This window comes from Callithrix jacchus, chromosome 6 (assembly GCF_049354715.1).
Source record: "Callithrix jacchus isolate 240 chromosome 6, calJac240_pri, whole genome shotgun sequence".
Lineage (NCBI taxonomy): Eukaryota > Metazoa > Chordata > Mammalia > Primates > Cebidae > Callithrix > Callithrix jacchus.
Window position 1 is genome coordinate 89795425 of NC_133507.1, and position 27650 is coordinate 89823074.

At 33.4% G+C, this 27650-nt stretch overlaps 1 protein-coding gene across 4 annotated transcripts in view; it reads left to right on the forward strand.

Annotated features, from left to right (window-relative positions):
- The window catches only part of LRP1B (LDL receptor related protein 1B), a 1941900-nt gene that overhangs the window by 1559885 nt on the left and 354365 nt on the right, over nucleotides 1-27650 (forward strand). For all 4 annotated transcript variants that reach the window (XR_013518953.1, XM_078327882.1, XM_078327883.1 and 1 more), the window contains exons 42-43: nucleotides 20848-21037; nucleotides 25274-25478. Coding sequence is in view for 3 of the 4 variants with exons in the window: in XM_078327882.1 (XP_078184008.1) it covers nucleotides 20848-21037; nucleotides 25274-25478 (395 nt within the window). In the remaining variant the exon portion in view is untranslated. The remainder of the gene's footprint in view (nucleotides 1-20847; nucleotides 21038-25273; nucleotides 25479-27650) is intronic.

Genomic DNA, 27650 nt, shown 5'->3' on the forward strand with positions numbered 1-27650 from the left:
TGTGACATTGCCTTGTTTCCATTTTTTATATAACATGTTCTAAGGCCATAGATTTAAAAATATTACATTGTTCTTGTGTAAAACCTATTTCATGTCTCATTTTTCCATTTCTGACTTGCAGATTTGATTGCTGACATCTTAACATCAGAATAGAAACATTTTGAAATACTTTCAAGATACAGTTAGTAATTGGAGATAGTCAGTTTAAATGTAGGCATTAATTAACATGTTACTGGAATTAAGGTATTTCTTAAAAACTGATCCCTGTTTAGGGCCATGATCAAATACAGAACTGATTAAGCAATCAAACTCCACTCTAGTTTCAGAGCAAAATGTGAGCCATTCTGCCATTCATTCTTTTTTTTTTATTATTATTATTACACCTCGTTATTGTCTCTTTAGATTCTTTCTTTCTGTTCCGAATGATTTCCTGCCTTATGGCCATCTAAGGAACATAGTGGAAGGGTAAAAAATTAATTAAAGTTCTAATGGTGCAATTAGTAGTAAGTATGAAGTGTTAAAGCATTTCCTCAGATGTTTTATAGCTTGTGAGAAATCATCTTCACCTCAGCCATTGAATACTGACCACCTGCTATCTATTACCATAACATTATACAAACCAACAGACAGAAAGCAATCTGGTCCCCAGTGATTGGATTACTGAAGCAAATGACAGGCAGTTTCCACAAAGGTAAATTGTGAAAGCTAAATGAGATGGTAAATAGAAATTCAGACAGGTGTTTAATGGAGAAGTATTACTAAAACAACCCAGAAACTGTAAAATGAATACATTGTTTATGCATATTTTCATGGTATTCATTTTGTTTCAATGTTTGAAGACAGTAGCTTTAAAACCTATATGTTGTATATTTATAATTACCTGTATGAGCTTGTAACTTGAATCAAACATGTTGCACTTGGTACAGAAAGTTTGTTGTGAAAGAATTTTTTGGTGCTAAACCACTCTTAGTTTAAAATGTAGAAGTGGGTAGTGATGCTTTACTCCAAATTAATGATTTCCCTTAAACTTGATGAAGTAAATAAACTTAATGAGAAAATAAGTTAACTTACAAGAAAAAAACATGAATTAGCAGATTTCATTGAATTAAGGCTGTTTGTTGCTACAATGTCCTACATGATTTCTTCTGGATGCTGAATAAAACTGAATATCTAACATGACTTATTCAATTATTGATTTGTCGCTTGTCTGTTCTCCAGGAAAGTCAGATGAAGATCAGCATGACAGTATTTATAGGCTGCATCTCATCTGTGGGATGTAATCCATCTTCGTTAAGTTCAGTAAAAGTGATAGATGGCGTTTGGCAGTGTAATGATGTGATCACTCTACCAGTACTTCTTTAAATCATAAGCTGTTGCTTTCTGTTGTGTAGATATTTAATCAGTTATACACCCCATTACTGATTTAATTCAGAATGTCAGTAGCAGGTGAATAATGTGAGTATTTGTATATTAATATCATATTGTATTAATGCTCCCTTCATTTAAGTGTGCTATTCATTTGAAAATCATGAACTGTTGCTTCATAGGTAGAATAAATTTAATCAAGATGGTAGGCATCTAACACCTTTAGTGTTTCAATTCAGTGTGTCAGTGAAAAAAAATTGTTTTCTTATATCTCTATAAGAGATATAAGAGATGTGCTTCTTTATTCAATAGATTATTAGACAATATCAATATTTTCTATAACTAAAAAAGTAACAAAATGAACAAACTATTACTTTATACATCATATATGCACTCCAATTTTAAAATTTTAATAGATTAGTGGAAATTTGAGAAAATAACATTAACAAAGTTTAATATAGAATGAAAACACAGCAACTGTTTAAATATATGCTATTATAATCCTGGGGGTTAATAAGAATTATCATTTTTTAATGTTAACTTTATGTTAATTTTAGTGTCTAGGATAATTGTTACATGTGTAAAAAAAGCCTGTTGTAAAATATTGCAACCTAATTTTAAGAGATAAGGAAATTTAATACTTGTTTCCATTTTACATTTCTTCTCTCAAATACATTAATCATACCTTATAACATGTAAATATTTGTAATTTAAAAAATGCCTTTAATTTTGAAAGAATTCATGGTACCACTGTCTTTTGAAGATCTTCACACCTGCTTTACAGAATATCATATTGACTGTAGCACATAGAAACCTAAAATACATATCGAACAAAGACTTGAGCATATTTTTCAATGAAGTTTAATGATTTCACATAATTAAAAGACATGTTTTAAAAATGTATGGACTATCACTTCTCAGCCTTTTGGCTAAGATCATGTTTAAAAATGTATAGACTAATGCATACTTTCTGAAAACATTACTTAGTTTTTGCCATTTAACCAAAGGAGATAAATGTAACATTTGCTAAAACATATATACACACCTTCTGGGAGTTTTCTCTGTGATGTATACAGTTCAGTTCTGTGTATGCAGTAGTTGTGTGTGAATGACACTGGTGGATAGACTAAACCAATTTCAACTTAATCTCATTGAACTTTACATCCTTCACTCCATGTTCATCTCTCTTATCCAACTCAATCACTGTCATTTTTGATGTCACCACATTCAGATTGGCTTGGATTGGACAATGGCCTTGCGCTGTTATTGTGACAGGCTACTTTTCTGTTTTTATTAAAATACACAATTTTCTCAAAAGACCTCACCAATATTTTGAATAAAATGTTGACTCTTAAGTCTTAAAATAAATAAAATTTACTTCAATGACTCAAAATTTAAAAATCAAGTGGAAGAAAGGGGAAAAAAAAGAGAGGAGAAAAAAATACAAATATTCTGATTGCATTAAACTTTGACAAGTTTAAACTCATAGAAAAATATGATGTTTACAAAATATCTATATTGGAGGCACACAATAGTTATTTAATTAATCCATCAATCTATCATATTTGTTTGACACTTTTTTGGTCATAAATATCTTTCTCATTTTTATTTATATCACACATTTAAATATCTTCTTCAGTTTCTGTGTGAAAGTTCTGTAATCTTTAAAGTGATAGAAAGATGGAATGTTATTTTGTTATAATATTTTGCAAACCTCTGCATTGCTATAATAATGCCAACATTTATTTCCATAATGGTTCTTTCCAACAAATTGTTAACTCAACATATAAATGATCTCATTTCTCATCATAACACACCTAGAGCAGTTAAGGAACTGCTGGTTATTAACATCATTTTATAAATGAGAAACAAGGTCATATGGAGGCTCCCTCTTGGTCAGGCAATAACACTGATTGGATTAAAAATCAGTTTTTAGTCTATGCTCAAGACCTTGACAGCCTTGAGTTTCACCAGGTTTTGAGTACCACAGTTTTTCAGCCATTTTGTTCCATCTTGGCCATTTCTTTGTTTAACTTACATCTAGCAAAAAAACAAAAATTTAAGTATATTCATATACATACATGCATATATATACATATTTAAAGCTTAAAGGTCAGATAACCACCTTCATCCACTTTGACTTGTTAGATTACTCTAAATTCAATTTTAAAATTATTTTTGAACATTTGGGAATTCAACAAACATAAGACACACTTACTACTTATAATGAGTAGGTTCTGGAGATGCAAAACTGATTAAGAATATATAGAGCCTATTTTCTATATTCTAACAGGTCAAACCCAGCAAGATTAGTATAGAATCTTTAAGGAACTTACAGTATATTTGGGGAAATAGATATAAAGGTAATTATTATGTAATTTACTAAGTACAAAGATAGAAGTTTAGTAAATTATTATTGTGTACTGACAAGTGTAAAGAGGTGAGAGAAGAGCCTAGTGTAAGGAAGACATGTTGAGAAGGAATTTTTCTGAGGGCATTTGTTCAAAGTAAATGGAATTTTAGGAATTGGAGGAGTTGATGAATGGAATTGTGATATGTATTGTACTCTAATAGTTAAGAGAAAAGTTTCATGCAAAAAATGTATCTGTGGCCTCTCTTCCCCACCCACAAATTTATCAAAGCTAGCTAGATGAAACAGCTTGCTCCAAATCTGTAACCAAAACTAAGTCATGTTGGGCTTTTATAATTGCCTGACAGATCCTTCTTGCCCACTGTGCAGATAGAGCCAATTCACTGAGATAGTGATATTGCAGTAGAGAAAAGGTTTAGTAATTTAGTAATTTTCCCACTATCCCAGTGGTCAGATAAGAGTTATTATTACACAAACAGCCTCCCTGGAAATTTGGAGGCTAGGATTTGTTGAATATAGTTTGGCAGTCAGGGGACTAGGGAATGGGAAATGATGATTGTTTGGGTCAGGGATGAAACCATAGCAGATTGAAGCTGTCTTTTTCACTGAATCAGTTTCTGGGTGGGATTGCAAGACCAATTGTTTCTAGGTATGGGTTAACAGTCCAGGTGGTACCAGCTGGCCCATCAGAATGCAGGGTTTGAAAAATACCTCAAATACCAATCTTAGGTTTCACAATAGCGATGTTATCTCTAGGAGCAATTGGGGAGATTACAAATCTTGTAGCCTCTAGCTACATGACTCCTAAGCCCCAAGCAAAGAAGGAGTTACTTTCAGGAAGGAGATGCTATCATCTTCATTTTAAAGTTAAACTACAAACTAAATTCTTCCCATAGATAGCTTGGCCTATGCTCAGGAACAAACAGTGGCAGCTTGGAGGTTACAAGCAAGATGGAGTCAGTTAGGTCAGACTTTTCTCACAGTCATTTTTTTTGCAAAGGAAGTTTAATTTTCCATGTACGTGTTTAAGCTCTTTCCCTGGATTTCCCTTGAAGCCTTATCCCTAGGAGGCCAACAAGCTCAAATAAGAAGTCAATTTTATATGTTAAATTGTGCTGAGAGATGGCGAAGGAGAGTTTCATTGAACACCACTCAGCAAATGCCAAATTACACCTTATTATTTACCTCACCAAACTTTCTCTCCAACCATCACTTTATAACTTTTTTTCTCTCTGTCACATAGCATTAAAAAAATTGACTTCATTTTTCTGAATGACTGAGTTCCAATGCGCTCCTCTTATTCTCAACAGATAAAAATAGTTGCTTAGAATAGATATCCAATCTATTTTTCCTCAAATATTCTTTTCAGGAAATCTTTTCAACTCTTTTTTTAAGTGACTTACTTAATTATTCAATCATTAAAAGCAAAGGTTCCCTTTGAGGAGTGAATACTACTACTAGGAAAGAAAAATTTACTCTGTAAAGTTAATAAACAATCTTATATCTCCTAAATCCTGCATGGTGACTCACATCTGTAATCTCAGCACTTTGAGAGGCCAAGGTGGGTGGATCAGAGGTCAGGGGTTCGAGACCATCCTGGCCAAGATGGTGAAACCCCCTTTCTACTAAAAATACAAAAAAGTTAGGCAGGCATGCTGGCAGGCACCTATAAACCCAGCTACTTGAGAGGTTGAGGAAGGAAAATTGCTTGAACCTGGGAGATGGAGTTTGCAATGAGCCGAGACTGTGTCACTGCACTCTAGCCTGGGTGACAGAGCAAGATTTCATCTCAAAAAAAAAAAAAAAAAGAAAAAGAAAAAAGAGAAAAATATGGAACTAGTAATAAAAAAATGTGGATATATTTTGATCAAAAATATACCATTGCAATGGAGGTGAGTTGCAGCATAAATGAAACTCAACTTTGATTTGTACAGAGGTGATTGAGTGACTTAAAAGGAAAATAAGGAAGTAGGGGCCTGAGCAAGAGAGCCCTGTAGAGTCTGGAAAGTAAAAAATTACAAATAATATGTCGGTAAATGCAATTAGGCCAGCTGTGACTACTAGCTTTCAATAATATAAGTTACAATACTATTCTCCCACAGAGACTGGGAGACAGAGGTCTTGATGATTATGTTTCCAATGAATGGCTTTCAGGTCCTAAAGAAAGGCATTCCTGAGGTGTAGGAGATACATACACATCTCAAGGGGACAGAGAAAAAAAATCCTAATTGTAAACTCTTTTGAATACTACAAGAAACATGATCAGCAGACTATTATCAAGCATTGGCTAGAAAAACAGTAAATTATTTTGTCATCCTTGATTTTTCTGGGACAGGCACATTAAAGAAGACTAGGATCATCATATGGATGTGGCTTTAAGCTGTTGAAAATTATGTTAGTGTTTAAGTCTTTGAATGTGGACAGAGAAGGGTGGATGAAGTCCTTTGTGCTAAGACTCTGTAGTTTTTAAAGGTCAAGATTGAGGCCTAGTTGAGAATTAGACTCAAAGGAAACTGGCTAGAGTTGGGTCAAGGAGATAATTGTTGTCAGGGGACATCATGATGATTCTTATAGTTGGAGTCACAAACCGTCTTACATTCACTAAAAGCCTTGGGGAATACTTACCATGGGAAATAGGAGGGAGAGAACTATAGATAATATATATGTGTGTGTGTGTGTGTGTGTGTGTGTGTGTGTGTGTGTGTGTGTATGTATGCTATAATATATGTTCTTGTTTCTCTCTCTCTGTCTCTTTCCATATATACTTAGCAGACTATTGTCAGGTATCGGCTAGAAAAACAGTAAATTATTGTGTGTGTGTGTGTGTGTGTATATATGTATAATACACACACACACACATATATTATACATATAGTGCCAGGGATATAGTACTTCTTCCCCACGATGATCTTAGACCCCTTTAATGTGCCTGCCTGAGAAAACTCAAGGTTGACAAAATAATTTACTGTTTTTCTAGCCAATACCTGACAATAATCTGCTAACCATATATGGAAAGAGACAGACAGAGAGAAAGAGAGAGAAACAAGAACATATGTAATCATGAAAGCTAAGGAAAAGAATCACAGGAAGAAATGAAAAAATAAGATACTTTGCAGAGTAGAAAATAGATTTCCAAGACAAGACTGAATTATGTCACGAAGAGCAAAACACCAAGCAAAAGTTGTGCTAGATGAATTAGGTCCATGATTCTGTGCCTTCCTCCAGTAATCTTCCATTTCCTAAAAAAAATATAAAAAGCAAATTGAAGAATGCTCCAATATCAAGAGAATTATGATGTATAGAAAAGCATAAGAGTTGACAATAATAGTAAGGACACTATTAAAATTGTTGACTTTGTTGTTCATTGTTTTGTAGGCCAGCTATCATCATCTGAGCATAGTAGTTAATTGTGTGATTAAAGACAGATCAAGTGCTCAATCCCTGAGTTGCAAACCAAGATTAAATTCCATCATAATGAAAATGCTTACAAATAAAAAAGTAGAAGGGTGAGGATACAAACCAACCTTAAGCACAGAAGAGGCATTGCTGACCTGTGACTTGTTGAGTAAAGAAATTTATAGCAGTTGTTTTGATACACACTGAGGATAAATTAATGCAAGTTCTGATAAATAAAATTTAAGTCATTAAGAATGATGGGAATGAAGATGAAGGAAGGAAACAGAGATTTTAAAATTTGGTCAGAGCTAAATGTAGAAAGTAATGCTAATAAGAAATATAATAAAAAAATAAATTTAAGAAACTCGAATGATTACCATTAGAAAGATACTATAGTTCGAATGTGTGTTTGAAGTAAAAGTGGTGATATAAACATATTAAAAAAACATACACTTTCCTGGATTATTACACCTCATAAAATATTTGCCTTCTAATATTGTACTTGATTAATATCAATGAAAAAATGAGTTTTTTTTTTTCTAGTATAGGCTAGGCTTCTTTTTGTATATCTCTTTTTACAGGGCTGGGCACACAGTAGGTACTTAATAAATAATCATCTTTATTGCTTGAAATTAGAATCTTTTCAGAGAATTTAAGTTTGTATTTTTGTTTTAAACATCAACTAAATGTGTTTACATTTATACCATTTCCACTCCATTTAAACATTTTAATGTCAATTTTATTTATTTATAGTACATTTCAGTAAGAAATATTTTATAAGGTGAGCATTTATTTTTCTTATTGATAATTTTAATTGGTAGGCCAAATGGTTTTTCCATACATGTTGGAATTTTAATATTGTGTTCATATGTAATATATAGTATTTTCATGTAACACAAATTTATTATATAAAATTTATAATGTGTAGGTAATTTGGACTATATCAAATGTTTTTTAAAAGATAGGAGAGTAAGCTTTATTTAAATACAATTCTTAATAACTTTTCATACTGAGTTTAATGTTAAAGAATACTACTTATTTTCTAGAAATTAAATGTTTGTATTCATCTCTTAAGTTTCTTTGATTTTTCTATACTGATTCTTTTTCTTTGCAAAACTTGATAAACAATCAAAACTCTTTCTATGTTCCCCACCATCTGGAATAGTTTTTTTCTGTTTTCTTGCTTCCTTAACTTTTATGTTTTAAAATAATCACTTCTAGTCTTGTATTTACTTTCTTCCCTATGTTTCTCTATTCATCTCTCTTTCACATTATGTCATCAAAATTTGACATTTTCTAGCATTTTGATTTTTGAGTAGTCCCACCACTTCTCCACCTAAAGGATTAGAAAAAAATTCACATTATCATCTTACAAGTCATATTAAAATTTAAAGACACAGTAAATAGTTTAAATGGCTGAGTTTATTCCAGGCATAAGAAACAAATAAACAGGAGCCCAGCTTCTTATAATAAAAACAGAAGTGTATTTATAAATCTAGATTGTAGTCTCTTACAGTTCAGAAACTCATTCTCACATAACTCCTGTTATTTCTAGTATTCTACATGTAGAAAATGGGGATGGTAATTTATCCAGCAGTGCTTCCACATTGTTAAGCATAATTGGCTGTAACTTTGTTTAGATCAATGCAATAATAATAATAATAACAACAATGGTGACATATATATTATAAATAACGAGCCCTTATTTTGTGTCCTGCACTGTTCTAAACACTTTACAAAGGTTAACTCACATAGTAATCACAAATGTTTTATGAATTTGGTAACATTACTATCTCCATATTTCAGACAAGGAAACAAAAATACAGAAAGTCTAAATGAAGTTGTCCAGGATCACATAGCTAGTAAAGTGATAGCTCAGGAATTCAAAGCCATTATCTGAATCCACAGTTTTGCTCTCATTCTTCCATATACCTCTCTGATATATTAGGTCTTTGGGCATTTAAGAATTAAAGCATAAATATGCACACTGTGCATTCAGTGGATTTGAAATACATATTGGTTCATTCCACAAGTAATTTTGGTTGCTTGCTCTGCGTCTCGAACTTTGTTTACTTTGAGAGGTACAGCTGAGGAAAAGACAGTCATCTTCCTTCACTCCAGTAGCGTGGGACAGACAAAAGCAACCACAAACAACACATAGAATTTTAGTACATCATGAAAGATATAAAAAGGGACAGAGGAAATAAAGTAGGTGAAGAGGATGGGCAAAGGAATGTCAGACCTGGGGAAGAAAAAGGCAGAGAACATTACATGAGTCAAGAAAAAAAAACCCGAGTCTCTATAAATGAAAGCCCCAAAAGGAAGACCACGTGGCCAGGGCATAATAAATAAAGTAAGGACAGTAATCTGAGATGAGATTGAAGAAGCAGACAGGGAGTAAATCAAATTTTATTCTAAATTTAATGTGACGTCACTGAAGGATTTTAAGCAGGGCCAACATATGCTACATGCTTAATTACTACCCAGAGTTTCTGGGTAGTAATAAATTGCTACCCAGTTGCTGGAGAATGAATTGACAAGAATGACATTTGGGAAGGCTAGTTAGGGACAGAAGTTTAGGCAAGAGGTGACAGCACTGATAAGAGTGGAAATGGAAAACAAAATGGAAATACTCAGCATATGTTTTTGTCACAAAATTAAAAGCGTTTACTGATTATTATGTGCAAAAAAGTAAGAAAAAGAGAAGATTTTTAAAATGATTGCTAGGTTTTCAGTTTGAATAATTGGATAAATGCTACTATAATTCACAGATAATTAGCATAGCTAATTTGCATAGATAAGATTGGAGTGAAACACTTTTTTCCATTTGCGTATTTTATATTGAGATATTGAGATACTCAAAGATATATTAATTAATGGTTTGACATACATATAAAATTTAGATTAGAAATATGGACTAGAAATAAAAGCATGTAGATGATATTTAATGCCATAGGATAGAAATGTTCAAATAAGAGAGAGAGGGGAAAAGGAAGAGAGGAGGACCCTAAATGAAACCTTCAATAATACTTAAATTTAGATGTTGGGTGGAAGAGTTACTGGCAAAGGATACTGGGAATGAAATACCAGTGAGATATGAGAAAAACAGGAGAGAACATGTCAAAAAATTAATAAACAACAACAAAAAAAATAAAAACCAACTCTTGATAGGATTTTAAGAAGAACAGTCAACAGCTGTTAAGTGACTAAGATGAAGAAAGTGTGCATAGGACTTAGCAATAGAGAATAATTGCTACATAATTATTACTGCTGTATCTATTATATTTTCTTGGGAAGAGTACTTTCAGGTAGGTTGCTGAGAAGAAAGACATAGCTGGATTAAGGTTGAATCAGAAATGATGGAATATCTAACAACTAATTTGAAACGTTTGTCAGTGAAGAAAAAAAAGAGTAAAGTAGTAGCTGGAAGAAGTTGTGGAATCAAAGTAGCTATAACTTTGCATACTATGATGATGGACAAGATACCACAAAGATAGATTTGTAGGTTTGGTAGGAAGCTAAAGGGTACACTTCTGTTGATGGATTTTTTTAATATCGACAGAAAATACTCTGGAAACCTTGCAAATAAGTTAATTGATTCACAATTTTATTTTTTCTTTCTCACTTTGTGTTTCTGTCAAAAAATAAATACTATCTATTTAAAATATTAATAAAAGTAATGTTAAAAATTAAGAAATGAAAGGAGAATTATGACATCGACTCATTAAATATATTTACTTAATATTGTATTAAGTAAATGCATTTATACTATCTTAGATAGTTAATATTTTCAAGCAATCTACAAATAGAGGGCCTAAATATTTGGGGTCTATTACTCGTTTAACAACTGTCAATCTCACTAATTTCTTCTTGAGTTCCTGATAACTACAGCTGTAAAATCTGGAGGTAAATAACTACACAAAGTTATATTATCCTATGAAGCATCTCACTTAGAGTTAATATAGAAAACATATTCCCTTAAAAAAGACATTTAGTTTTATGTCAATGCTTGGTTTATCTGTAACTCAAATAAATGACTACTTCAGCTTTTCTGAAAAGGATGAGCTACTATACATGAAATGCTTTTGAAGAGAAAGCTTGTCTTGAGGCTCCTAAGTTTAATACCAATCAGCTGATTCAATAGCTTCACAAAGCTAAGAACTGCAGAGCAGCAAAGGAATGCCTGGGATGACATGTTCTCTACCCCAACCTATTCTACAGAACTCCATAATTTTGCTGCATCAGGATGGCATAAAAGAGATGATTCTGATTCCAGTTGGAGTAAAGTTAGGATCTGAAATCAAGAAATAAAGGGTTATTATCAAAAAATTAGCCAGAAGACAGAATAAGTAAAGAGGCAATATGGTTACAGAACATGGGAGAAGACTGAAGGAACAAGTGTGATTCCCAAATAAGAAGTAATGAGATGGAGGAAAAACTGGCTGCTGGTAGTGCTAGAACAATGTCTGAAGATGGAAGGACAGATTGGAAGAAGGAATAAAAAAACAAGAATTATATAAACTAGTGGCTGAATGAAATCCTGTGTTTCTGGGGCAGAAGTCAATATTACAACTACTTTAGACTGCATTCAATTTAGAGGACCCTTATCCATTTTGGGCCAGGAATCATAAGTGCTCAAAATAATCTTAGCAATAGAAGCTACACGTATATGTTCTGTCCAGTTAATTGTATGTGCCTTATTTATTATTTAATTGAAAATGCACAGGTGACCAATATATCCTGCAATTACATTTTCTTGAAATGACAAATTTATTACCAAAGAATAGTTCATACACTGGGTATTATGTGTATATCTGTTCAGAGTCTATATATACTTGTGTTATTTCTAGATTCCCAGAAGCCCTTATTTCAACACCTCTCTATCAAGATTGTGTTTTTCCTGAGGAGAAATGCCAAATGTGGGTGAAGGGGAGAAGGGAAGCAAAACACACTGCCATGTGTGTACCTATGCAACTGTCTTGCATGTTCTGCTCATATACCCCAAAACCTAAAATGCAATAAAAAATTTAAAAAAAAATTTGTAACCAGAAAAAAAAAAAGATTGTGTTTTTGAAGCTTTTCTGTCCAAACTATAGTTCTCTGCTCTGCCAAACTGAGCTTTTGAAAGGTGCTCAGTGTTTTTGAAGCTTTTCTCATCTTTTCTTCTCAATAAAAAATGCCCACATTTCATGTGTCATTAAAGACAATATAATAAAGTAATACATAACAAAGTATCAATCATTAATAACTTGAGGAGTTAGTCCCCAAAGAGTATTATTTACAAAGGCTATTTAAGCAAAGAACACCTGGAGACAGCCTTAAACCAAAGGATCACATACTTAATAAGTCTTAATTTGGATAAGTAGGCATTCCCACTTTCTCTCAAGTCACACTATGAGATTATTATCTATTTTTTTTATAAGTGAATCTCTGTTAAGCTTGTTTAGCATTGTGCGAATTGATTGAGGAAGGTGACTGATCTTAACCAGGCACATGGAAGTGGTCAGAGACATCTTTTTCTCGGGAATGTTGTGGTTCATAGCTTTCGGCTGAAGATTTATCTCACTTTCTCACTAAAGAAAGGATAAATTCCAAGTCATTTTCTTATTATATTTCTCAAGGAGTGGTTGTACATATAGTCTCACAACCTCTCCTTGGATGGTGAATTACAGCGCACCTGAGGGTTTCAAGCACCTCGGTTTCAGAGCTCTGCTCTGGCAGCTCCCAATATGCTAATGTTAGTGTAATCTTTGGAAAGTCGGTGCTTGTCTCTGTTGACTCCAAAAGGACTGACACAACGATATTACATATATGTTTAATCTTTTCATGGCTTGTATTTCTTTTCTTCTTCAGTGACATGAAATAGAGGCAATTGTTGACATGTCCGAGTCCATATAATTTTCAGCGAAGTCTGAAGTCCTCGCTGAAACTTTGATGTCAAATATTTTTAAACCTGGAAAAAAAAACCCACACTTGGTAAAACAAACAAACAAACAAATAAATCACTGTCACTTTAAAGCTTCGAGCTGTTTTAATCTGCTTCAATACTCTTTTAGGGCAAATTGTTTCTTTGTTTTGGGAAAACCAAATAAATAGGCCTATTTTGCTATGCAGTGGAAAGCAAAGACTCTCTTATGACATGGAAATATTTGAGATGCTCTAGTTCAGGAAATTAAAACTGCTTGAAGATGACAATAAAAGCTTGTCTTTGTTAAAAATAAAGTTGCATCTCTGCAAACATGTTTGATTTGGGAAAAAAACGTGTTTTACTAAGTGGGATAATAAGGACAAAGAAAGTATAAGATAATATCGTTCCTCATTTAGGCCCTTTGAAAGGGTTGGTTCGCTCCTTAGAGGAGTGAAAACCTAAAGTTAACAGACCTACATTCATGAAAAGCAACATTACTGCAATCCTTTGGCTACAGGAAGATCTAAATTCAGTTGGTCAAGAGTGGCACAGTGTTTTAGTTGTGCTCATTCACTGGAATATGCAGGATTGGCAGCTACTTGGACTGGCATCCTCTTTCCATTATATAAGCTCACTGGTTTTTTTGTACATATTACAACTATTGATTTTGGTTTACTTATTTATTGCCTGCCACCTCACCCAACTCAATAGTTTTTTAGTAGATTCTCTGTTTTTCCAGGTGTTCACTAACACAAAATAATGACAATTTTTATTTCTAGTTTAATTGCTTCTTGCTTAAATTTTCAGACTATGATATAGATTTTTAATTTGTTTATTTTTTAGTTGATTAGACTGGTGAAAAATTATTTTATTTTAGATAATAATTTTATTGTATTTATCAATATGTTTATTGATGGGGGAACAAAAGTGGCTCTGAGCTTTTGAATCAGTTTAGTGCACTGTAAGCAATCCCCATGAAAAATATTTCTACTGCATAACAGCGAACCCATATCTAAAATATTCACATACTTTAAAAATTTTGTACAATTATATCCTGTATGTATACATATACATATATAACTGTGTGTGTGTGTGTGTCTATACACACACACTCCATCCCCTCTCTATATATACATATAGATCCTCTCCCTGTCTATATATACATACAGAAAGAGAGGGGATTGAGTTTAGCATATATAAGTGCTTCAGTTTTTTTATTGTTGAATAATTCCAAGTATGGATGTAGCACATTTTATTCATCCATTTATCAACTGATTGACATTTGGGCTGTTTCTTTTTTGGCTTTTCCAAATAAAGCTGCTATGAACCTTTGTGTATGTGTGGAGGTATGTTTTCATTTCTCTTGGGCATATATTTACCAGTGGAATTGCTAGGTCACATGATAACTCTATGTCTAACATTTTGTAAAACTGATGGACTGTTTTACAAAGAGGCTGCTCCATTTTACATTTCCATCAGCAATATATATTGGTTTAAATTTTTCCACATGTTTGTAAAAACTTCTTATTGTTATAGTCATCATAATGAATATCAGGTGTGATTATGATTTGCGATTCTTTGATATCTAATAGTGTTGAGCATTTTTTATGTGTTCATCAGACTTTTGTGTATCTTCTTTGGAGAAATATTTATTTAAATTATTTGCCCATTTTTGAATTGGATTAGTTGTTTTATTGTTGCATATATAAAGCATTTATTATTTATTCAAGATACAAGTCCATTATCACAAAGTGATTCACAAATATTGTCTCCCATTCTGTGAGTTGGCTTTTTGTCTTTGAAGCATAAAAGATATTCATTTTGATGAGATCTAACATCCGTTTTTCTTTTTTTTTTTTTTGTATTTTTTGTGCCATGTTTAAGAAGCCTTTGCTTAACCCAGAGTTATGAAGATTTACTCCTGTTTTTTGTCCTAAGAGTTTCACCATCGCTGGGTGCGGTGGCCCACACCTGTCTGTAATCCCAGCACTTTGGGAGGCCAAGGCAGGTGGATCACGTGAAGTCGGTAGTTCCAGACCAGCCTGACCAAAATAGAGAAACCCCATCTCTACTAAAAATACAAAATTAGCCAGGCGTTGTGGTGCATGCCTGTAATCCCAGCTACTCGAGAGGTCGAGGCAGGAGGTAGGAGAATCACTCAAACCTGGGAGGCGGAGGTTGCAGTGAGCCGACATTGTGCCATTGCACTCCAGCCAGGGCAACAAGAGCAAAACTCTGTCTAAAAAAACAAACAGAAAAAAAACAAACAACAAAAAAAAAATTTCACCACCATGTACCATCTACACTTAGGTCTAACGTACAGGTTTAGTTACATATGTGTGTGTGTATGTGTGTGTGTGTGTGTGTGTGTGTGTGAGTGTAGGTAGTATGAATAAGGAATCAAATATGCTTTGCATGTGGCTATACCATTATTGGGGGCATTATTATGTTTGAGATAATTTTTTTTCCTCATTGGACTTTTCTGGTTCATATAGCTATATCTATTCTTATAATAAAATCAAACTCTCTTGTTTACTGTAAACTTTAAACTGAGGTTGAAATCAGGAAGTATGAGTTCACTAACTATGTTTCTTTCATTCAAGATACTTTTGGTTGTTCTGGGTCCCTTGTATTTCCATATGCATTCAAAGGTTAGCTTGTCAATTTTTGGAAAAAAACCTAACTGGGATTTCTATACATTAAATCTGTATATCTTCGTGGATAGTTTTGTCATCTTCATAATATTAAGTTGTCCATTCCATGAACATTGTTATCTTTCCATTTGTTTAAGTCTTTCGTTTCTTTCAATGATGTGCTGTAGTTTGGCGTATATGTTTTAACATTTACAATTATTTTACTAAACTTATTTCTAAGTATTCTATATTTTAAAATTCTGTTATAAATTGTTTTTTTAATTTTATTTTTGGATTGTTCATTGCTCTTATATAGAATGCAACTGTTTTTTTGTATGTTGCTTTTGTAACCTGCAACCTGGCTATACATTTCTATTAAATTTCTTAAGATTTTGTATATACCAGTACTTCCCATCTAAAAATAGTGATAGTGTTACTTATTTTCTTTTCAATCTGGATACTATTTATTTCCTTCTCTCTCTCTTTACCCTACCCCCAATTATCCTTGCTAGAATCTCCAATTTTATTCAGTGCCAGTTGAATAAAAGGGCAAAAGTGGACATGCTTTCTTTGGTCCTGATCTTTGAGAGAAAATATTAATTTTCTCACCACTAAATACAATACGAGCCTTGGGTTTTTATATTCCTTTAATCAAGGTTAGGAAATTCTATTGCTAGTTTATTGAATATTTTTAAAATGAAAGAGTTTTTGAATTTTGTCAAATAAACCCATCATTCAACTATGTCAACTTATTATCTTATGCAATGAGAGAGATAGTATACTAGAAAAACTATGGCATTTCTCACAAAAAGGAAGAAAGAAAGAAGGAAAGAAGGAAGGAATGCAGGGAGGTAGGGAGGGAGGGAAGGAAGTAAAAAGGGAAGGAAGGAAATGAGAGAGAAAAAGGAAAAGAAAGTAAGAGAAAGAAAAATTTTAGAATATTTTTACAGAGGGTAGAATTAGGCACAATTTCAGTAAAGTAGTGTTTTATTAGGCTTAAAGTAGAGCACAGTTATGTGTACTATTTGTAAAGAGTTCAACATCAGATCTAGGTAGTAAAGTGGAACTAGGATCCTCTCTCCTTGGAATTCACAGTTAATATAGATGTGCAATATTTTGTGCAGAACTTCTTATTTTAAGCTCTGTACCTGGACTGGAAATTCAAACTGCTTCTCTGTGTCAAAGTAACTGAGATCCTCCAAACAAGATTTGGATGCTTTCTACTAATGATATAATTTCAAACAACAAACTGATACTCTGTGGCTTTGGAGAACAAACCAGTAAGAAAGCAGTACACAGTCAACAAGGACTTTATTATTATGCTCTATAATTGTAGCATGTCCTTGAGATAAATGTTATTTCCTGCTAACTTTGTGTATTAGTCTGTTCTCACACTGCTAATAAAACATGCACGAAACTAGGTAATTTATAAAGGAAAGGAAGTTTAATGTACTCACAGTTCTGCATGACTGGGGAGGCCTTACAGTCGTGGCAGAATGTGAAAGAACAGCAAAGACACATCTTACATGGTGGCAGGCAAGAAAGCGTGTGCAGTGGAAATGCTGTTTATAAAACCATTAGAGATCATGAGACTTATTCACAATCATGGAAACAGCATGGAAAAACCTGACCCAATGATACAATTACCTCCCACTAGGTAGGTAATTGTATCCTACCTACAACACGTTGGGATTATGGGAACTAAAATTCAGGATGATATTTGGGTGAGGACACAGCAAAGCCAATTTGCAACTGGATTTATCTGTGACTGTTATCCTAGCCAGATGAATAATAGTGTTTCATGGATGTGATTCCCTAGGAGTAATATCCTTCACTGCCTTTCCCATTTGGTAAGCTCTTAATCCTGCCTTTAAGATGATGTGAAGGCAAGAAGGGACTGTTGCAGTTCCTCAGTGATGATGAGAGGAAAGTATGTTCTCTATGAAGTGAAGTCCTTTGGATCGCTGTAAGAGTAGTAATTTACTTCTCTGTCAAGCTATCAGAATCAATTTTCCCATGATTGCTGTGAAACTAGAATCCATGAAATAGGGTGGTACAACCACGGCTCTGAGTTCCTTGCCTGGCTTCTATTTTTTGATGTGCTGGCATCCACTTCTTTCTTCTGCAAAAACATGTCAGGACCTGACTTACGCTTAGCCAAAGCCTGCTCAAAGGTGGGTAAGAGGGAAGAAAACTCTTTTTTTTTTTCTTATCAAGTGCATGAGGTAAGGAGGTGGTATTTTTACTAGCTTTACATTACATTTCATTTATATATATATACATATATGTTGCTATGTTGCTGGGGTGAAAAGTATGGAGCTGCTGAAATAGCAGTTATAGTTGTTTTCTTAATTATGCCTATTCTACGCCCTTGAATTCCAAGAATTTGGCTCTGAATTGATTTACTCTGCTCAGTATTTCAAGTCTGGTTCTCTAGATAACATTTTATTTTATTTTCAAACTACATAATTGCCTTTCACCATCAGTAACTCAAAGTCCTTTTTCCGGCTGTTCAACTGTTTAGGAATCTCAGTGTTCAAACACAGATATATATATGCACACACACATATACACATGCCACATGCCCCTACACTGTCGACAAATCATCACAAAATTGAGAAACATGTCTTACATTACCTCAACTAAAATATTTCAATAATATTTATTGTTAAAATATAATTGTAATAAGGATCTAAACATTTTTTAGAAAGAAGTACATTACTAAAATATTTTAAAATGTGTCAACGCATAATTATTAAGTCGAATTTCTGATTGTCATCTATTACAAAAATAAAACAAAACATATTACATCTGGATGTTGAGATGTAATACGTGCTCTAGTAACTCTACAATTATATTAACTATAGAAAAGAAGCATCTGCCACATCTCAATGGTGATACCAAGTGTTTTCCTCCTGAATTGGCAAGAGAAAGTTGCCAAGAGGAAGATATGTCATAATCACTGGAAGGGAAGATGTAGAATGAGGATGGATTAATTCTTCTTATTCGCTTGAATATTTTCAGAGACATGCCATTTCTCATTCTATTTGTGAATGATGAAAGGCATGTAATGCTGCAGATATTACTAATAGAGTTAACTGCATTTCTGAAATGATTTGGAAGTTTTAAAAATGCTCTGCCAAAGATAATTATTAATTAATGATTTAAACATTCTTAACCATTATCAACTTTTTATTTACTCACTCCAAGTAGGAGCACTATATGCATCACATAAAATTAGCTTAACTGATTTTATAATGACTGTGTCTTATAGTTTTTCTTCCATCATCTCCGGCCTACATTTTCATACTAGTCACCCGGCCTTAATACCTTGTGAACTGCTTTGTTGACTGCATGAGAGAAGGCTGTCTATGTTATATTACTAGATATATAATTCTCCTAGAGTCAAGTAAGTTGAGACTAATGAATCATTTCTTTGATTTCACATTGGTATAGATTAAGGATAAGTAGTAAGCACTATAAACCCATATACAAATAGTGATTCTACTAAGAACATAGGCTTTTGGAAGCAGATGAATGGGAAGGGGCTAAAAATTTTGTGTTAATATTATCAGTCCTGTGACTATATATTTCAGATTTCTTCTTGGGAAATGGAGAATTCTGACACAAACTTCACAGAGTAGATTTATACATAAAATAAAACAATGTATGAAAAGCAATTTGCACATGGCACCTAAAAATGATAGCTATCAATTGCATTATTATTGGATATTTCATGTTGCACGTAAAAAAAGAAATGACAGAAAATTAATCACAAAAAACATTGTTCAAAAGCTTTAATTATTGTTTTGAGTTCCCACAAAATCCTATTGATCCCACCAAACTAAATATTAACTCATCTTAAACCCAGAAACAGCTCTCTTCATATACCTATTTTTATAGGAGCTGAATAAATCCTTTTAGAGATTCTTCAAGAGAAAAGTGGAAGAAAGACTCTGTCTGTAATAATGTTAATTTCTTGGTATGACTGCAAAAGGTGTATATATTTCTTGTTAAATATGCTCAGAATAATAATTCTGAGAAAAACAGATAACACATAGAAAAAGTGTAATAGGCCGGGCGCGGTGGCTCAAGCCTGTAATCCCAGCACTTCGGGAGGCCGAGGCGGGTGGATCACGAGGTCAACAGATCGAGACCATCCTGGTCAACATGGTGAAACCCCGTCTCTACTAAAAATTACAAAAAACTAGCTGGGCACGGTGGCGCATGCCTGTAGTCCCAGCTACTCGGGAGGCTGAGGCAGGAGAATTGCCTGAACCCAGGGGGCGGAGGTTGCGGTGAGCTGAGATTGCGCCATTGCACTCCAGCCTGGGTAACAAGAGCGAAACTCCGTCTCAAAAAAAAAAAAAAAAAAGAAAAAGTGTAATAATTTGGTTATTCTTAAAGATGTACTCAAAGCATGTCTATGAAAAATGAAACATCTACTCTATGTTACCCTAGAGATTGGGAATACAATTTTAAGAAATAATTATTTTTGTTTTTCACTTTGTCACTTTTATGTATTAGGATCTGTGTACCACCATTTATCTTTGTCTGACATTTAAAGCATGCCTTAGCTGGCAATTAATTTCTTTTTCTCGTTTTGTTCTTCTACCACATTAGTTGAATAGAAGCAAAGAAATTGCCACATTAACCTAGTAAGACATTATCTACCATTGTTTGATAGTTGCAAGTAAGGAGTTTGATTTCTCATAGTGTTGTAGTTTTTGATATGTTTGCTTTTCCTGGATATCTCCTGATTTATAGTATCAAGAGAAAACTCACGATGATTGTGCATAAATGGTAGTGCTGACATAAGATTTTCAAAAGCATCTCTAAAGTGTTGCAACTGGATATTTTATGAAAATTGATTAAGATACAGGAAAGATAAAGAGCCACCATTTTCCAAAATGAAAGGCAGTTATTTAATTGTGTTTTTTTTTATGGAGAAGATTAAGTCTATAATGATATTTTTGCAAAAATTGTTTCCATTATATAATATGTACAATCAGCTATCAATTGTAGGCATCACAATGACTACATTTAATTGGAGAATTTGTGGAGATATGGTTGATGGAATAACAGTTATATGTGTGTATCTTCAATGCTTTTTCTGTCCGGGGTCATTTTTTGTTAATAAAAATATGTGTTTTTTCTTCTTCTTCCCCCACTAGATGTGGGTTCTGTGGAAGGACTTGCCTATCACAGAGCCTGGGACACACTGTACTGGACAAGCTCCACCACCTCATCCATTACCAGACACACGGTGGACCAGACTCGGCCTGGAGCATTTGACAGGGAAGCGGTCATCACCATGTCAGAGGATGACCACCCACATGTGCTGGCTTTGGATGAATGTCAAAAGTAAGAAACAGTGTATTTTTATTTCTTCATTGTAATTATAAGTCAAAGGAATATCAGAGTTACGTTAATTTTAAGAAGAATTATCTTTAGAAATAAAAGGTTTAAGTTTTATTTTTGTAATTCATAAAACTTTTTTAATATAAGAGCACTATAAATGTGAAAAATTAAAATTTGTACCCTTGAAATGCCAGGTCTCATCTCCCTGAGAGATCCAGTAAAACAAATTTAAATAATGAAAGGCAAAATAGAAAGAGACGATACTATGCTTGAAAAGGCCTGTGAAGAAAAAATTAATGCATAGCTGATTGGAATCACAAATTTAACAAAAAACTAAGCATATACAGAAGACTAAGCAAACAGGGAAGATTAAGAGTTTTTTTTTTTTTAATTTTAATTAAGTAATTATAGCATCTGGGGATCTCCTAAATAGAAATACAAAAGAACGCAAACTGCAACAATTCAAACATCTTTGTGTGCAGCTATCTTTTCAGCACCAGGTACTTGATAATAGTCTAAGTAGTCTACAGCTGTTTGATGGTATTTTGTACAGACACCTAAAATAACGCTTGTTAAAAAATTCATGACAGAAGAAAATGCTCAGGATATAATGCTCAGTGAATAAAAGTAAAGAAAAAAATTATGTGTTAGGGGATGTCTTAAAGGAAGCAGTTACGTTAACAGAAAACTGAAGAAGAAAGCAGAAGTAAGGGACAAAAACAATCTTTCTATGGACTTTTACTGTCATACACAATATGGTAAAGTAGTTAACTATTAGAAAACCCTTATTATTTTTAAATGAAACAAACGAAAATCAGACCAATGTGGTCTTCCCTGAGCAAAGCTAGAGGAGCTCTTTTTAGGTGTGATGAAAAAAGTATAAAGAATTCAAAGTAGTGACAGATAATCACTGACCCTGACCGCTTGTCAAAGAAAGGACTAAATAATGTAAATTGGTCAGAGTGAAAATAGTTGTAAATCTGGACCCGTTTATAGAGCTAAAAGTGAGATCAGATTTCATTTACTTAATTGAACATCATCTTCTACGTGAAAACTCAAGGTTGAGCAATGTAATGACCCGTCATGGAGCATGGGAGACTGCTCTCACCACCGTCATATCAGGATATGGCTTGCTGGCTCAGCTGCGTTTATCCCAACACATCACCAAAAGAATTATAAATATCCCATAGTAGAAATAAAAGAGTTGGGCAAAGGAATTTATAAGTCAGTTTTGAAATAAACATAAAGAGGTCACTCATGATATTACATGATGAGTTTTAATTAAGTGCTTTATCCTGTAATTATTTATTACATAGTGTAACAGTTATAGTTTTTACCTTGCATGTGGTGAGCTGTAAGTTAAAATTAAGCACATAAAATATTTTAATTTGATAATTATTTGTAATTAAAGTTTAAAGTATTAAAAAAACATTTTATCATTGTATATGCAAATGACACCTTCAAATCACAATTGTATTTTAATAGGTTAACAGAAATTTTAAAATAAAATTCTAAATTGCAAATGAAAGTTAGGCATTCTAAGTCTAAAACTTGGCTCAGTTACTCTTTATTTGTGAAAACTAATTACTTAAGCTCTCTGGGCCATTATCTTCATTTCTCACCTGTGAAATGAAGAGGGGAAATGAAAGAAACACTTAACACTCTAAAATTCTCTTATTATAAAGCCTATAATTTAGGAAAATATTGTAAATAAATTGTAAGTTTAATACTTTACATTCTATGCATAATTTTTTAAATGTTTCAATTCAGCTTTTTTTTTTTTTTTTGAGATAAAGTTTCACTGTGTTGCACAGGCTGGAGTGCAGTGGTGCAATCTCCACTCACTGCAATCTCTATTTCCCAGGTTCAAGCAACTCTCCTGCCTCAGCATCTCCATTAACTCCACACCCAGCTAATTTTTTGTATTTTTAGTAGAGATGGGGTTTTACCACATTGTCCAGGATGATTTTGATCTCCTCACCTCATGATCCCCTGGCCTTGGCCTCACAAAGTGCTGGGATTACATGAGTGAACCACCACACCTGGCCTCAGTTCACTAATTTTAAAATTTTAAATGTCACAATTTGTAAGTAAAACTACCAACAATAAAAATTTAATACAAACTTTTTTGTGAATTTTAATATTGTCTGGTAATAAGTGTCACAAAGTACTCGAAAAACACATATTGAATAACTTTGTGGGCTGTTGTGCTAAACTGCCTTTAAATGATTATACATGGGAATCCACAGAGAACAGCATGCTGAAGGATATACAAGTCATCCCTAGAGTTTTAGAAATGATATTGTAATTTGTAAAAAAAATCACACTAAGTGAGAAAAAAGGAAATTTACAAAATAGGAGTTTAGTAATTTTCTTTCTCCAAAATATACGCAAAAGAGATATAGACCAATGGAACAGAACAGAGGCCTCAGAAGTAATTCCACACACCTGCAATCATCTGATCTTTGACAAACCTAACAGAAACAAGCAATGGGGAAAGGATTCCCTGTTTAATAAATGGTGTTGGGAAAACTGGCTAGTCAGGTGCAGAAAGCTGAAACTGGACTCCTTCCATATATCTTATACAAAAATTAACTCCCGATGGATTAAAGATTTAAACATAAGACCTAACACCATAAAAACCCTAGAAGAAAACCTAGGCAATCCCATTCAGGACGTAAGCATGGGAAAGGACTTTATGACTAAAACACCAAAAACAATGGCAAAAAAGCCGAAATAGGCAAAATGGATCTAATTAAACTTAAGAGCTTCTGCAAAGCTAAAGAACCTATCATTAGAGTGAACTGACAACCAAGAATGGGAAAAGGTTTTTGCAATCTACCCATATGACAAAGGGTTAATATCCAGAATCTGCAAATATCTAAAACAAATTTACAAGAAAAAAAAAAAACCCACATCAAAAAGCAGGTGAAGGATATAAACAGACACTTTTCGAAAGAAGACATTTATGCAGCCAACAAACATGGAAAAAATGCTCATCATCACCGGTTATTAGAGAAATGCTAATCAAAACCACATTGAGATACCATCTCACGCCAGTTAGAATGACAATCATTAAAAAAATCTGGAGACAACAGATGCTGGAGAGGATGTGGAGAAATAGGAACACTTTTACCCTTTTGGTGGGAATTTAACGTAGTTCAACTATTGTGGAAGACAGTGTGGAGGTTTCTCAAGGATTTGCAAATAGAAGTACTATTTGACCCAGCAATCCCATTACTGGGTATATACCCAAAGGATTATAAATCATTCTATTATAAAGACACATGCACATGTATGTTCATGTGGCACTGTTTGCGATAGCAAACTTGGAACCAACCCAAATGCCCATCAAGTATAGACTGGATAAAGAAAATGTGGCACATATACATCATGAAATACTAGGCAGCCATAAAAAAGGATGAGTTCATGTCCTTTGCAAGGGATATGGATGAAGCTGTAAACCATCATTATCAGCAAACTAACACAAGAACAGAATATCAAACACTGCATGTTCTCACTCATAAGTGGTTATTGAACAATGAGTACACATGGATATAGGGAGGGGAACATCACACACAGTGGCCAATTGAGGGGTGGGAGAGCTAGGGGAGAAATAGCAGAGGGTGGGGGAATTGAGGAGGGATAACATTAGAAAACATACCTAATGTAGATGACATGGGGATGAATGCAGCAAACCACCATGACATGTGTATTCCTATGTAACAATCCTGCACAATCTGCACATGTAACCCAGACCTTAAAATATATAAAAAAAGGAAAATTGGAAGAGGAAGAATTTTTATTTTCATCAATTGAAGAAGGTAAGTATACTTAGGTTAAGAATGATTATACTGGATCAGCTAAAATGTGGTAATAAATTAGGGTATATTTACAGTTCGTGGAAAACAAACAAGATCACTGTTTTGTTCTTGATTAAAATAAACCTTCATTATGCATCTAACTTAATTTAACAACATTATCTATCATTTGAAGGGATACACAGGATAATGATTTTTTAGAAGTACATTCTAATTTTAATTTAAGAACCTGAGGAAAATTAACATGCAAATATAATATACATATCTTCTTTTATTACCTAGACTTTGTGAAAGATCACAGAATGTGAGGAAAATAATTCTGCTTCTTTTTAAATAGCTTGGTATTACCATGTTTCTGTTAGTATTTTTACTCTTGATGAGAAGTTTAATTTATAATTACAATTTTTATTTTAATTAGTTTAATGTTTTGGACCAATTGGAATGAACAACATCCAAGTATCATGAGATCTACCCTGACTGGGAAAAATGCACAAGTGGTGGTCAGTACAGACATACTCACTCCAAATGGACTCACTATCGACTACCGTGCAGAGAAGTTGTATTTCTCAGATGGCAGTCTAGGAAAAATTGAAAGGTGTGAATACGATGGATCCCAGAGACATGTAAGTTAATCAGAAATTTTCTGGTTATGGAGTTATACAATGATATACATAAAACCCATATGATTTATACTCTCCTAAAATGTGCATATCAAGGAATTTCAAAATAACCAATTGATTGAAACAATCCAATTGAATAACTAATTTATCACACACAAAAGAAAATTGTGGATAGTATTTTGAAAACTTCTTTCAAATGCATTTGCTACCATAGAGACAGCTCAACTCATAAACTTTTTCTGGAGCAACAATAACTAATTTCCTTCTAGTTATTAATTGTATTGGAATTGTTAGAGTGATTTGCATATGCTTCATGGTTATTTATAGCTTTTAAAAATGTGAAATAAAATTTATTACTTGTCCCAGGATAAAAGAAAATTAGAAAAGAATGAAATGATCCCCTGTGTTTGTGTCCTCAAAGCACCCTAAGAAGCTCTGATGAGAGGAGAATGGGAACTTTTCACCATTAAATCTATTCTAATTATTGGGCTCTCTTTTCCCTGGGCTCGAAATGAAATGTTAGTGGAAGAGTTGCTATGCTGTCCCTGGAGAACACTTACAGCAGGTACTTAGGGCCTGAAGAATGGTGAGATGCTAGGGCACCCCTTTGACATGTAAGGAGTAACTGCCTTGGTGACTGGGAGGATCAGTGGTTAGATCTGGGTGGCTATACCACTAGAGAAATCTGTACCCCGTCCTTACCACTGTACAGGCCTGAAGGATAAAATGATCCTCAGGCTCCTCACTCCTCCACCGCCTTGAAGAAGATGTGGAATGTAATGCAAATTTTTTCTTAAAAGGTCAGATAGTAAATATTTGAAGCTTCATGGACTGTATGATCTCTGTTACAACTACAGCGTTTTAACACAGACATAGGTACTACCACAGACATAGAGAATATGTAAATGATAGGCATGACAGTATTCCAATAAAGTTTTATTTACAGAACCAGGCAACAAATCAGCAGGCTGTAGTTTACTAACTTCAAATCTATATGACTAAGCACAGTGTTTAATTCAATTGAAGATTGAATTGCCCTTAGGCAAAATATTTAGCCTTTATAAACTTAAGTTTTCTGATATGCAAATTCTCTAACTTCCAGGGCAATTATGAAGATATAGTGAAAAAGTATATGCCTCAGAATACAGCATAGAAATTCTGAACAAACCTAACATATAATGCTTTTGGAAAGATGGGTAAATCATTGTCCTGAATGTGGTGTTATTTTCTATCATGTCATGATACTAAAATAAATGAGTTCATACGTCTTTATTCTCTTCAATTTATTTTGGTATATACCTATTTTGCACTTCCCCACCTATTTATTCTTATGTATGGTAATTATAGCTACAGTTAAGTGGTCTGGTAATAAGATACCGCTAACTTAATTTAAAGGATTTGTTCTGACATTTTAAAATATGTGCTTTGTTTGATTCCAAGTCATCATTTTCTTTCCCTTTTCAAGGCAGGATGATTTTTGATTGGGCCCCAAAATTAGAAAACTATCTTAAAGTTTACTATATTCTTACATGCATCTAGATGACCTCATCTTTATCTTTATATGTGCTCAAATTAATTTAAGAAAAAGATAATATTTTTGTTAATAAAATGAGCAATACATTTTTTCAATTATTTTGCAAAAGTTAATTTAGAAACTATTTATGGACTGTTTTAAATACTTTGTACAGATTTATTAAGACTTCAGAGTGTATCAATTTACTTATCACCATACTAGCTAAGTCACTGATTGCTAATTGTGTTCTAGATACTGTGCTAAGCACTATATAATTCATGTTTTTAAAGCCCTCCCTGTGACCTGTGGTAGCCATTATTATGATGATCTCCTTTTCACAGATGAAGAAAATGAGGCACAAAGAAGTTTAGTACTTGCTCAGGAACACCTAGCCACATATGGAGCAGAAATGGAATTCTTACCCTGGTGGTGTCACTTCAGTGCCTGTGCAAACCATCAAGCTAAATTTGAAAACACTTAAAAAAGATACAACTAAGTCTACAAAACATGGTCAATTCCTCATGCCTTGCAATTAGCAATACGCTTGTCTCTCCTTCTTCCTCACATATCTTTATTATGCTACCCATAAACACTTTGCACAGTAAATATTTCAGTTCACTACCAAATGTGAAATTATGCCTAGTAAAATTTGAATTTCTGCT